Below are 14,135 nucleotides of genomic sequence, written 5' to 3'. Positions count from 1 at the left end.
AATTGTTTTTTTCTTGGCATTTTTCCATCCATGTATAAATGTCCTGTAGTACTTTGTGCTGCTCTGTATTATAATAAAACTTCCAAGGTACATTAACGTTTGTGTCTGGAATGTGACCGTATGAAAAAATGTTTAAAAGATGCTATTAGAGACATACTGTGACGTTTGTTCCAGCTTGCCTGAACTGTGTACGCTTTAGTGTAAGCATATTGGATGAGTATATTATCTCAAAATATGGTATTTTTTCATTTTTGACCATAAGTAATATTATTCTAAATGCTTTAAAGCTAAACAGTATCCTTACTTAAGCTATCAAAGGTAAAATGATTGTAAATAAATATTTCACAAGGAACAGAAAGCCACTTCCTGAAGTGTATTATGTACAACATGCATTTTTTCCCCCAGAAATCAGAAACTCTCTTATGTGTGCGTCTACAGCTAATTTCAAATTAAAATAAAAGATAACCTCTTATCCACAGTCACACATCAGTAAGTAAAATATAGAACTGGCGTTTGCTCAGCTTCATTCAAACTCTGAGGTTCACACAACACCCACCTGCCGCCTGCGTAAACCTCGGCTGTGTCAAACAAGTTGACTCCGCTCTCATAGGCGATGGTCATTAGCTGCTCTGCAACCTGACAAGATGTCAGATCACGGCAGAGGGGAGAAATGAGAATATGAGGTCAGTTTATTAATCAGTTTTAATATTTTTCCACCTGTTAATCTTTTATCTAATCATCTAGATGTTTCTTAATAAAACAATTCTTCCAAAGAGTGAATTAAACATTGATAAAACCTTGAAAACTAGGACAACTAATAAAAGCATGACACAGTAGATGTTATCTAAACATTAGTGGTGCATTTAAGCTGGGAGGCTTCTGCAGGGCATGAATACTATTTAAAATAACTCATTTATGTAACTTATTTTTATAGCGATCCTCAGCATATATACAGAATTTAGTAAGAGAGCTTCACCCTCCCAACAGCAGCTGAATATGCATGAACGTCTTCATTAAATAATGATTCCTCAAACAGAAATGCAACATGCTCTTAATAAGGTTTTGCTGCTTGTTGCCCAACTTGTGAAGTTGCTGCAACTTAAATTTAATAGAGTTACCAAAAGTGTGGGGGAAAAAATATCGGTCATGGAAAATAAAGAGGTGTCGACGCTATTAACAGGGTAATAGAAGAAAACTAAGAACCAATTGCTTCAACAAGTTTTAGAAACAATAAATTTATATAGTTGTTTCCTGTAGGAATTTTTTAGTCTCTCGCTTTCCTATGGATTCATTTTGGTCAACTGTGTTTTTGTCAACATCACTTCAAATCTACAGATTTAGGAACTTTACCAGAAGGTCATGTCTGACTATCAATCGCATTTTACTAGAGATCACAATAGCAATGAAGGATCTACTAGGTGCTAAAGGTGCTTGACATTAAGAGGTTGTGTAATTTAGTGTTGAATTAGGAGAAACTCCATTTCAATTAGTTTTGTTGAGCTGTTTTAATTAATCCTGTTTGATTTGATTTTGGCTAACAGCAGCTAGCTTGCACATTTTGCTTGAAAACTTAACTTGCAGTGGTGGTTTGAATCAGTTAACATGCAACTGCAAAATGATCACAGACGATAGCTAGTAAAGGTTACAACGCGACAACATTATAGAAATCTATGACAAGCTTAAGGATACATAATTTAACCTTTTTTTTTTTTAGTACATTAAGTATGACCATTGCTTTCAAAGTCCATTCATATACAGGGACATGGAAAACAACGTTCTCACTTTTAAGTGACTCAGTAAGAGTCTCTGAGTCTTGGACAGCCCTTAGGACAGGCAGAGTAGAATAAAAAGAAAAGTAATGCATTGTATAAAAAGAGGGACTAGTTAAGTGAAGTAGTATGAGTGGATGGAGAAAATGAATTTCCGTTCTTCATACTACTAAGTGAGAGGCACACAGTACTCTGGGTACCAGACAGTGATCATTACTATAAGGAAGGAACACCTAGCTCTTCTTTTCACAAAGGTCCAGTGTTAGAAGGTAATTTAAAAGTGAGATGATGGAAGTTGAATGAAGCAAACAAAAAAAAGAGAAGTGCACAAGAAACAAAAAGGTATTAAACTTGTCAACTTGATAAATGTGGCAGTGAGAGTTGTAAAGACTTAATAAGAAACAAAGGCTGAGACAATGACCAGAATCATTCTCCAAAGGGCAACTTGTCCTTTATGTGACTAAAAGGTCAAACACTGTCAAAAATAGTAAAAATATATGTACATATATTTACCCTGGCGTAAATATATGTACGCCAGGGTTTTTTTTTACTATAACGTATTATATTTACCTTTTTGTACAAATTGATGCTCTTAACTAAATGCATAAATTGAAAAGCCATGTTTTCCACTCTCATTGGTAAATAAGTGAGTCATTAAAGTTTCAGAAATATTATGTTGGCAACACCTCAGGCTTCTTGCTTTTTCCTGGTCTGCAAAGGTTTGTAGAAAACAAAAGCTTAACAGACAGAGGGAGAACAATAAAAACCAACATTTTCTTCTCTCTCACAACCCCAGATCCAAGGCCGCCACATCTTCCCACATCCCACCCACACAGCGGCGAGAGAGGACTTTATGACGGTGCTGCTTCCTCACCTCCAAACTCCAGGCTGCATTAGAATCAGAGCTGCAACACCAAGGCTTTCTAAAAATCACTATGCGATTTATAGATCTGATTTTGACCTTTTTGAATGAGTAAGCAATGTATACTTGCTTACCCACACACTCTTGAACTTTCTGTCTGGAAACCAGAAATAGAACTATACTTAAATACATAAAAAATAACTTTAAAACCAATGAGTAATGATTTTTAGATGAAGCACTTTTTAAATATCAACTGCAAGCTATTTATTTATTTACAGAACCCAAACATAAGAGGTTTATATACCCTAATTTATGGGACATGGCATTAATAATATTTAACTATGCAATGCGGGACTACATAACCCGACAGAACGCCATGCAGTTCTTCTTTGGATTCATCAAGTCTTCCACAAACAATCACTTCAGTTCCTTTTTTTAATTTAGATTTCATTGGTTCAGGTTGATCAGAGTTTCTAATAACTCCTAATAAGTAATCAACGACTTCTAGTTTTTCTGGGGTTTTACATTTGACGGTAGACAGAGGCCACTTCTTCAATGCAATGAAAACTTTTTATTAACTTCCTGCCAAAGCTGAATGTTTGACAGAAATTTATAACGGCAGATTAGTGACAGTTTTTCATCCCAACACTTGGAACCCCAGTGAAGTAATTCTTAAAAAAGAGAGACTGGTGACATGAAAACGTTTCTGGTCAAGTCGGGCCGCACTGAAAAAGACCATAACTCTACTATAATAGAGATTAATAAATTTTACAGGTTGTAATTGTACTGAGGTTGTCAACATACAGCAGTTCTGTAAAAACTCCCACTTTTTGATAAAATATTTCTGATCTAGAATGAAGTGCTTTTTCTATCAAAACTGTTGTATTTTACAAAACTGCAATGGAAATACTTTTTCTCATATGAATCTCACTAGTTTGTAGCTATACAGCAGCAACATGCTTTTTTTGGAGGCACTGATCTCCCTGGACCAAAATTAAGTGTGTCATTCAAAATTTTCTGCAAAATTGCCAACTAACGTTTTCCAAAAACGCTGCTTATGTAGCCACTCCTAACAATAAGGTTGTTGCTGCAACGCCTCATTAAGATGCCAACATAAATGATGACCAATAGTGCCGTGGCTCTCATGTAAATAGATCTCATCTCATATCTTAATTATGATTTTAATTGCATCCCTTAATCAAAACACCACAATTGCACAATTGTGGAGGAGGGTGGGGGGTGTTACATTAGAAAAATATAATCGTTTTGCTCACATTTGTAATAGAAACGGAGTAAATGTTTACTAACGCAGAGACCTTCTGTCAGCTGCACTAAAACAAAAATCTGGATGTGCTTTTTTGTGATTTTTTCCCCCCAGATGTGCACTGTAGTATTAAAACGGACTCAGTGTGCATTAACAAGCTGTTCCCTCATAACTCTCTGCTGTTCAAGTCGCCTGAAGTTACTGAGAAATATGAGTGACATTGGTGTTGGCACCAGGGACATACAGAATAATGGAGTGAAAAAGAGTGCAGCATTTCAAGGGGTCATCATGTAACTAGACAGCACTCAGCCCTTAGGTAGGAAAAATGACTCAGTTACATAAGCATTTTCTTTCTCTGACCTCCGGGATCAGCTCTGCTCTCTTTTCTGTCACTATGTGTACAAGGGTCTGATGATCAGGGCCAGGAACCTGAACCCGACATCAAATAATATTAATGTAAATCAGCAATAGCGTGAAGGGGACCTGTGTTCACATATGTACATACATATTATATGTCCTTCGCCTCTAAAAGCACAGTGGTGTTTTGAAAGTTTCCATGTTATGTAACTACCAAACTTTATCCATTTCTCATTTAAAAATTAATTATCTTGATCTGAAGGAATGATGATCACATCACAGATTTCCCGATATTCCTAGAAGTTTATTTTTGAACTTCTGTCATTGTTCACAAGTTTAGCAAGTAGCCATAAAACAGGAAATGCTTAGTCTGACTTAATTTCAGACAAATAAAAGGTTTTCTGAAGATTTTGTGAATGTCTGCTTTGTAGTTGTGTTCTACGTGTGATGGCAGTCGGCTATATTCTCCTCATGTGCGCTCCAACAAGAATCCTTCTCTTTGATAGCGGCCAAACTCTTTCAGACCTTGGAAAACAAACTTGAGCTTTCAGGCTACTCATCCAAAAGCTAAGCCATGAAAGAAAAACCCATCAAGCATTATCAAACCCTCAGTAAAGAAAGGTAGTATAAGCATTATGCTTTGGGGTTGCTTTTCTTCAGATTGAACTGTTTATTTTCCAAGGCTGATGAAGTTATTTTGATGGATTTAAATAGGTCATTTTGATCCCAAATTGTCAGGTGTCTGACTGAAACATGAAAAGAGATTTTATTTTCATTGTCAAATTACTACTAAGTCCAAGGTTGTACTTAAAGTAGCAACAGAAAGGAGTTTGTGAATATAAAGATGTGTAAAACCAGCAGATTGAATGAGACACTGGGATTTTTTTTTTAGGTTCAAGATTATTTAATCACTTTTCTAAAATATTGGCCTGAGTAACTTTTTGCCAAAAGTGATTTTATTTTTGTCTAAATCACATTTTGGCCAAAAGAAGAAAAATAAAAAATACTTATGCCATTATTTTAGGAAGGTGATGATTTGGAAGCTTTTTTGCTGAATTTTTTTATTTTTTATTTATGTCAGATCGAAGGTGGAAAACCCTGAAGAAGAAATACACAAAAACAGAAATAAAACGTGGGAATGTTTTTCATACCTCGTCTGTTATCTGTCCTCCAAATGTCACCCATGTACCTGCAGGAGAGGGAAAAACAGAGACTTCTCATCACTTGGGAATTTCATCACCATTTCTCCACTGTCAGTCTTTTTGTCAGTGCTGCTCTGTGTTTGCGTCTGACATCCTGCAGTAAACACAACTAATCCCTGCATTGTCACACCAGCCGATGGAGGCTGTCAGGCTGCAGAGAGAAGAATCTGTCCTGTTCAGCGCCGCCTCTGAGGGCTGAGGGATCACCTTGTGTGAATGCCCGTTAGTCACTCTGTCTTTACGGGTGACTGTTTCTGTTTGCCGCTGTCATGCATATTTAGAGGACCTTGTCTTCCCCGTCCTTATGTCCATTTTCTGACAATGTGCCTATCTGTGTGTGAAGAGTGCACATCTGGACAACCGGTCCCCAAGGGCCTTGCAGACAAAACGGAAGAGCCAGACAAAAGGGTGATCCTCCACTTTCAGGAGGAGACAGTAAATCCTCAGTGCACAGTTCCTTGGTGAATACATACCTGGAAGAAAATGCTTTCTATTCAGCTGATGTCAGAAAAGGTTTAGCTATTTGAAAACTGTCTCCAGAGGGAATCACAGAAATACACAAAGCATTAGAAACGGCAAAAATATTTATTCTGTCTGCAAAGAAAATTAGAAATTTTATAAAGAAACTCATAAAAATGGACAATAATATATGATAGAGAATACTTATGGAACATTTATGGGTAATTTTTGTTGAAAGGAAAATTATTTATAGATTTTGGCTTTCAAAGTAAGTTAAGTTTGTTTCAATTCTTCTTTGGAACAAATCTTTTACTATCACCTTCCCAGACATTTCCAGAACCTACATTATAAATGAATATTCAAACTCTTTTAAGTCATTATTATTCTGCTGTTGTGATGATAAATTATTTACACATCATGTTCTCCAAACATTTATTTTCTTAATAAAACCAGATATTGTCGCTGGGCAGAGGGATATCTGAGTTTCCCTGGTGGACCTATTACCTCTATAACATGATCTCAAAAAAGTCGAAGATGATGGATGGGCAGACAGACGGACAGATGATGGGAGATTCTGATCATTTCAAAAACTGTCCGGCCCAATTGACCAAAACAATTAAAAAAGTAAAACAAGCTAGATAATTTTTTTGTTTCCTTTTTAGTGTCTGAATGGATTATAATGAATATCATGAACTGTGACAGTATTTATGTTTGCAATCTTCTCCCAGACTCAGTTATTCTTTAAGAAATGCTTTAAAATATTCAAGAGTTAAGACCTCTAAGTAACCTAGTGAAGCTTAATGGTGTCAGACATACAACTGGAATCTGTTAAAAATGTCTTTAATAAGCTACATTCAGCTCCTGCAGACAACATTACTGTGGCATTTAGACTTTTGATTAAACTATAAGAGTCTTGTAAAACTTTTCTCCTTTATTTGTTTACATTTTTATTCACATTTTGTTATTTGGATTTCAATAGCATTACAATAAATAATTGTTTCATAACATTTCTTAGAAATAAAAATCTGAGCCGTGTGTTGTGTCTCAATCGGAGAAGCAATTGCAGGAAACATGAGGATGTAGATGTCATGTTACATGTAGGTTGTACAAAGAACTTCTAAAAACCTGAGAAGGAAAATCTGTCCTCACATGAATAAAAAAATATTACAACAGTGTAACTTTAACTACATCTCATTTGTTAGCTGAAATGTTTTCACTATTGTTGTTGAAGTGTCATTAAATTTAAAAGGTTCCACAAAACAAAATGGAAACAGAAAAAAAGCTGTAATATAATTTTTTTTTTCTTCAAAGAATGCAACAATTTAGGCATTCACTGTTTTTGATTATGCCTGGCCACTCATAAGCTCAAAAGAATCAGCTCCTCCCTGGTTCTGCTTTGGATACTGAATCTCTCATCCAAATGTTGAACACTTTACACAAAGAGGTTGTTCTTTCTCTGACTTTACTGACCTCCACTTCTAAACTTTCATAAAACTATGGAATAAAAACCTGAATCCCATCTGCGCATCCCACTAGAGGAGAAGTAATGATATAGCGGCGCTCATTATTCTGTACAGATGGCACCCTAAAGACACACTGGCTCTGTGGCGCCGTAACGCATTACTAATAAGGAACAGAAAGTTCTGAATGTATCACCAGCAGAATGGCAATCATAGTTTTGTTCACCACAGGAGTGACGGGCTGAAGCAATGTCAGCGCTTGAAGGAGAAGTCTCCTCAGGACATTGTTAACGCCAGTAACCATGGCAGCTTTGGTTATCCTCAAATGCAGCTTGAAGCTGAGCCATTACAGCGCGGCCTTACAATGCTGCAGTGCAGCTTCGTAATACATCTTGCTACCTTTAACCACATTCCACGCACAAGCTTTTTGCACGTATGCGAGTGCTCAATCATCTCTCTAATCTGATGCAGGAGCGGTGGAGACGTAACCACTGCTGACGGAGTTCGGTCGCAGCTCTGGGCTTTCTGTTAGAGACTCAGCGTGGGATGACAAGCCTGCAGAGCTCTAATGTCAAGGCTGCTGCTCCTCATGACCCAGCTCAGCCTTCTGTTTGATGGAAGCTAAAGCCCTGATTACATCAAGCTAAGGATGGAAACTGCTGAAGGTGTCACTTGAAGTTGCTTTGGAGCTTTAGTTAATGCAGTGATCTTTTAGCATCTCTAGCTGAAACTGTGACGAGTTCAACTCAACCAAGCTCTAATTAACTTCTAGTAAACAAATGGGGAAGATGGTAACTATGATATTTATAGTAAAATCATGCCCTATGATAAACACTGCTTCTTATAAACAAGTTATTCTACAAAAAGGCACAATCTTGGCTAAAGGTGTTTTCCCTTTAAGTTCTTTTAACCCTAATTTACAATAGATATCATGTAATGATTGATACGTGTTCAAAGTAAAAACTTTGTGGGGCTTCAACTCAACTCTCCTTTGTCAGTTTTTCACACAGCCTGGCTGCAAATAGCAAAGCTTAGTCATGCCTACTCACGTCACAAAAATTTCTAGGAGAACGGATCGATCTCTTGATAATTGTTTTAAGAACCAAAACAAATCAAAGTAGCTGTGGCTGAAGTGAAAAGAAAATGACACTTGGTTTTAAAACTATCTTTCTAACAAACATCTGAACAGAGGGGGAGTGCATTTGTACTCAACTCCCATGAGTCAATACTATGTTATTTTATTGCAATTACAGGAGTAAGTATTTTAGAGATGTCTCTCCCAACGTTCAACATCAAGAGACAAAAGTATTTCCCAATTCTTCACGGGTAATTAGGGGAACCTACATGACAAACCTGGCTTTTAAACTATCAGAACTCAATGTTTTTGGTTTCTTTCCCCCCCTAAAAGAGAAATCAGTTTCCTGTGCTACAGGTCCTTTGAATTACCTTTGAGCCTTCTTTATGTTTACCATGAATAATAACTGGTCAACACAGGAATAGTTAAAAAAAAAATCTTCATTACACAAACTTAAGATGATGAAGGAGCAGAAAGTTCAGCAGGATAAAACTAAAGTCCAGAAGGGCAGGAAACTTGAGATTGAGACTGATGCTGAGCAGAGGATGTGACAGTAATTAACGGAGGCTATTTGTAATAGTAGAAGTGATTAAGTGTGTGGATGTGGGTGAGAGATTAGTCACAGGTGGCAGACAAGACACAGGTTACCGAGACATCCAGGAACCAAGAGCAGCTCAAACTCAGACAGACATGCAGAATCTTGAGACACCAGGGGATTAATGATGCTAACAAACACAAGTAAAACTAGAATATATTTAGAAAAAGTGCATAAAAATCTTCCAGACTTGAACAAAGCTTTGACCAAGTTGTTTTTGTTCTCAAGGGATAGAAATATACTGCAAGATAAGTCCTCATGCAGCATAGTGAGTTAAAAATAATTTTTCACCTAAAGATCATTTTTGTATCCTCACTTATGCACTTATTTTCAGTTCAGTTGCATCACTTTGTCCTGTCTGTGCTGCTCTTCAAGCCTTATTGATTTCCTATTTTATCTCTGCCGTTACATCGCTCAGCCTTTTTTCTACCTTTTGAAAACAACAAAAATAGTGGACAGTATACAATATGTTTATTTTACTCTATACAGCATAAAAAACAAAAGGACACAGGATGAAAATGTAAGGGCAAAATCAACAGTTGCTCATACTAATTAGGTTGATAAAAGTTTGAAAAAGTTTTAAAGTTAATTCATACTGCTGCTTACTCACATTAATTATGTGATCTATAACATTTATTATTGTTGTTTTGTTAGATTTATGGGGGGGAATCAGTTTTCAAGTACTTATTGCACAGAATATAAATTCTTGATGTTCAACTATTATAAACTAATGTAGCATAAAAAGTCATAAATGACTGGTGATCAGTCAGGCTGTCTTCTTTCTGCAGTCAGTTGCTTTTCAAATGTGCTCGTCTGAATAAGGTTTGTTTTTTTTTATTTTTGGTTAAGTATTTCAATAAAATTCTTTTAATACCATAGAAGTGACAGAAAATGTGTGTGGCTTTGAAAATAACCTAACCTTGGCACATGATCTCCACCAGATGCATAAAAATTCAGGATCTCTTGTATGTTCCCAAGATTAAAACCCTTTTGTGCTTGAAAGATTTTTAAAAATCCAACAAATCATTTAATCATGGTTCAATAATTAAAAAGATTTTAGTATGGCAATTCAACAGAATCAAAGTAATTTTCCTTACAACTCACAGCATTTCTTGTGTAGGATTTTCAGTTCTGTATCACAATCCCTGTGCAGGTAGTGTAAATGCATTAAGTGCTTTCGACAAAATCAAAGTTGTTACGCGTCTTCCTCAGTATATTATTATCAGGATCCGATTCTGCTCATCTGAAATCAGGGGACAGCAGCGGTTCTCCAGAGTCCTGCTAATGACCTCATTATTTGACTCAGGTGTGTTGAAGCAGAGACGCATCTAAAAGTTGAAGGACACTGGCCCTGGAGTCCTGGATTTGAAAATCCCTGCTGTTACTGTCCAAAGGTAATTGTGTCCACTCAACCAGAGTGTGGCAGCTAAAACTTTACATTTAGTTAGCTTAGAAAACTAAAGTCCGCACCCTTGTGCTGTACTGTGGCTGTTAATATTTATTTGTGTTCAGGGGCGCCGCCAGGAATCTTGGGCCCCCTGACAAAAAATTTGATTGGGCCCCTCAGCATCGCAATTTTAAAAGCTTGCAACTTGCTTTCTTTGGTTCAATACTGATACTAGCACAATATTTACTGCTCATGAATTTTACATCCAACAGTCTGCATACAGTATGCAATTAGGTTGCTTAAATTTTTTTCTATTAGTTTTAGATTACTGAAATGTCTCTCCCCACAAGCAACAGTCAAAAGCAACGTGCAAAATACACATAAAGCAATCCAGACTATGTAGTTGCATTTTATTCAAGCTGCAGTATATAACTTTAATAAAAAAAATATGTTTTCTCCATTTGTGAAAAGATCAATGTCCTCCCCCTCCTCCCTGAACTGCTATTACTGGTTAAAGTAATGCAACATTATGGCCAAAACAACCAATCAGAACCAAGAGGAGGATCTTAGTGCTGTCAATCATCCTCATTCACTCACTGCTAAATGTGGTAATGGTGGAAAAACAACTTATTGTTACAGGAAAACTGTTTATCTGCCGTCATTGGTAGCTATGCTAACTAGACTGAGCACTCACAACAGGCTATGCTAGCTGCAGCATAGCACAGAGCGAGGGAAGGAAGGATGAGCAGCACCACATGAGATTGTGATTGACAGCACTAAAACCCTCCTACCACTGACTGGTTGTTTCTAGCACTGGGAGAAAGCAGAGGAAATAGATTTTTCACAGATTATCTCTCATGCCACATTGTCACAACATAATGACAGTTTTAACAAATATGTCAAAAAAAAATTACATAAAAGTTTCATACTACAGCTGTAATTTCACTCAGGAGAGGACGGGTCAGGAGGGTCGTGGGCTAGAGCTGCTCCTGACTGACTCATCTGTTGTTAAGTGGTAAAAGGTACAAGGGACAGGTTAAATATATCAATATGTTGGTAATTTTTTTCCTTAATTCATTAAATGCTAGTGAAAAGGAGGCAAACAGTAGTCTGTAGCTAGGCTAACTATGCTAAATGGTTGATAATCTCACAGTCTACCCACCTCTCGGAGAAAAACTGGGTTACAAATTGACATCCTTACCTTTTTCTCTCCCTCTCTCTATTTTTATTTATTTTTTGAAAATCTGATTTTATAATTTTTCTTAGCAGCATAGTAACTGCCACAGTGGTTCTTGCCAAACAGGCACTAATTGCTGCTGAACACCGTCACTGTCAAGCGGTCCAAGCAGGAACGAACCATTTCATGCAGATGCAGAGCAAATATGGATGTCTGCTTTTTGGTCTTTGAGGGGTAACATAAAATTGTCCCTTAGAATTGTCATACCGTTTCCCCCAGACGGAGCCCCTGTTTGTGTTTTTAGGCACTAAGGAGAGGTGCGATTGAATGTGAGAGGATAATAAATCACTCAATAGGCCTCTGAAATATTTGTCCTCCTTACTTCTGAGATGATGGTTGAGCTTCTGTCAACTGATAACAGCAGAAAACAAAAAGTTGTGAGGACAGTGGCCTGTGCAGCATCTCTCCTTGAGAAGCACCACTGTGACATGCTCCGTCCAGCTGTCTTGCAAACTGCAGGACTGCAGGAATTTCTTGGGGAACTTTCTAAGAATACATTATTAGTGCCGCATCAGTGCAGCAAGAATCCAGGGAAGAAGACCTGGACCTGAATAATGCGTTTTGAGTGTGTGAGACGACAATAAAAAAGGCTGAGATGATACTGCTCATGAATTCTGCATGAGCGCTTTCTTATGTTAGCAACACCAACAACCTAAAATGTGCTTTCACATTAAAAACAAACTCTCTGTACAATCTCTCCATAATTCCAACCAATAACTAAGTGTGTGTGTGTGTGTGCGTGTGTGTGTGTGTGCTTACAGCATGCCACTATAAACCCCATGGTCAGTGTGTTGGCAGAAAAAGGGGGTTATCAGTGGCTGCAGGCTGCTCCAACGTTCTCATGAATTTGTTAATAGCCTATCAATCAGTCCATCCTCCAGGTTCCTCTCTCTGGATGGTCTTTGCTTAACTGATTCAGTTTCAAGCAGACAGAGTCAATTTGCGTCTTTAGAGAGATGTAAATTGAGGTGTAATTATATTATGTTTTGCTTCGATGTTAGCAGAACGTGAGCAGAGATTAAATTCCTTCCTGATCCATAGTGAGAGAGTTTAAACCAATGTGCAGTCAGTTTCTGAATATTTTTAAATATGACATTCTGAAATACAGCCAGACAGGGAGTAGTGCGTTTTAATATAATACGCCAACAGTGCCTTGCAAAGTTTTCACCACCTAAAATATTTAACATTTTTACACACAACCACAAACTTAAATGTGTTTTATTGTGGTTTTATGTCCAAACATATTGTGAGAAGAAAATGTTAAATGTTTTCTACAGCTACTTGTATTTATGCCCCTCTACTCGCTTATTTTATTTATTTACTTATTATTCCTTTATTTAATCAGGTAAACCCCCTTGAGATCTAGATCTCATTTTCAAGAGGGACCTGAACAAACTTCACTCCCCGTCGCTTAACCTGAAATAAAATTGAGTGCAGCCACCTGCACCTTTAGCCACCTTTAGTCTCTAGATGTGCAGTTAAAGGCACATTTCACTGCGCCTTAAACTGCAGTGAGTAGTGGTTTTACAAAATATGGACAAATGCACGCTTTCAAATATATGTTGTGTTTTCGTAAACAAAAACTATGCATTATGTTCCTTCCACTTTAGCACTTATATTTGCATTTATGTTTGTTTGCAGAAGCTCTCCTGGTCAGTGCACAGAGGAAATATCCTTTCAACTTAGTTCTTCACTGGATGAGAAGTTATCTCAGCAAAAGGCAACAATTGGGTAACTTTCAGACATCATGCTTGGACTTTGTTTGTGGTGCCCCCTAGGGGTCAACATTGAGACCAAAATTATTTATTTTATATACAAACGACATGTCAAATTTCCAAAACACTTAATTTTTTTGTACTTGCAGATGACATTTTTGGTGAGGTGAGAATTTACAACAACTCTTTGCAGAAATCAATTCTCAGTTATGTAAACTAAAAAAAGTGGTTTAATAAATTATCATTACATTGAGATAAAACCATTGGTTTTATGGCAAGAAATATTTTTACTGTAAGAGCCTAAAGTAGACCAAATGCAGATTAACCTAGCCAATTAAGAAACAGTGCAAGTCAAATTTAAAATGCAATAAAGTTTGGTTGAACACATAACATTTCCAGAAAGCCTGGAAATCCTTAAATTAATATTTTTTTTAACAAACCTTCCATTACACTCCACTAATCCTCCTTTTTTACCCCACTTTGAAAGTGTTTTGTCAGCATCTTGGAGAACTTCCCACAGTTCTTTTGTGAATTTCAGTTTCTTCACATTATCTCGCTGTGTTTCCATGAATTCAGAGCTCCATGGAGGCCTCACCATCTGCTCCTGGACTTCCTGTGATTTTGTTCTTACTCAGCCCATGTGTTTGAGCATGCTGTCGCACCAGAAAATGAGTTTTAGATGATTCTGGCACCTCAGTGTTGCTACTGTGGGAAGATTAGGAGTTTAAAAAGGTCTTAAAACTTTCTGTTGGA

General features: G+C 37.1%; 1 protein-coding gene across 3 annotated transcripts in view; it reads right to left on the bottom strand.

Moving 5' to 3' along the window:
* Window positions 1-14,135, bottom strand: part of kcnab1a (potassium voltage-gated channel subfamily A regulatory beta subunit 1a) — a 98,831-nt gene that overhangs the window by 17,077 nt on the left and 67,619 nt on the right. For all 3 annotated transcript variants that reach the window (XM_027998952.1, XM_027998951.1, XM_027998953.1), the window contains exons 3-4: window positions 5,404-5,441; window positions 557-636 (exon numbers count right to left, since the gene is read on the bottom strand). In XM_027998952.1, the coding sequence (XP_027854753.1) occupies window positions 557-636; window positions 5,404-5,441 (118 nt within the window). The remainder of the gene's footprint in view (window positions 1-556; window positions 637-5,403; window positions 5,442-14,135) is intronic.

The sequence above is a fragment of the Xiphophorus couchianus genome, chromosome 18 (assembly GCF_001444195.1).
Source record: "Xiphophorus couchianus chromosome 18, X_couchianus-1.0, whole genome shotgun sequence".
NCBI lineage: Eukaryota > Metazoa > Chordata > Actinopteri > Cyprinodontiformes > Poeciliidae > Xiphophorus > Xiphophorus couchianus.
This window is presented reverse-complemented; position numbering and strand designations above follow the sequence as displayed.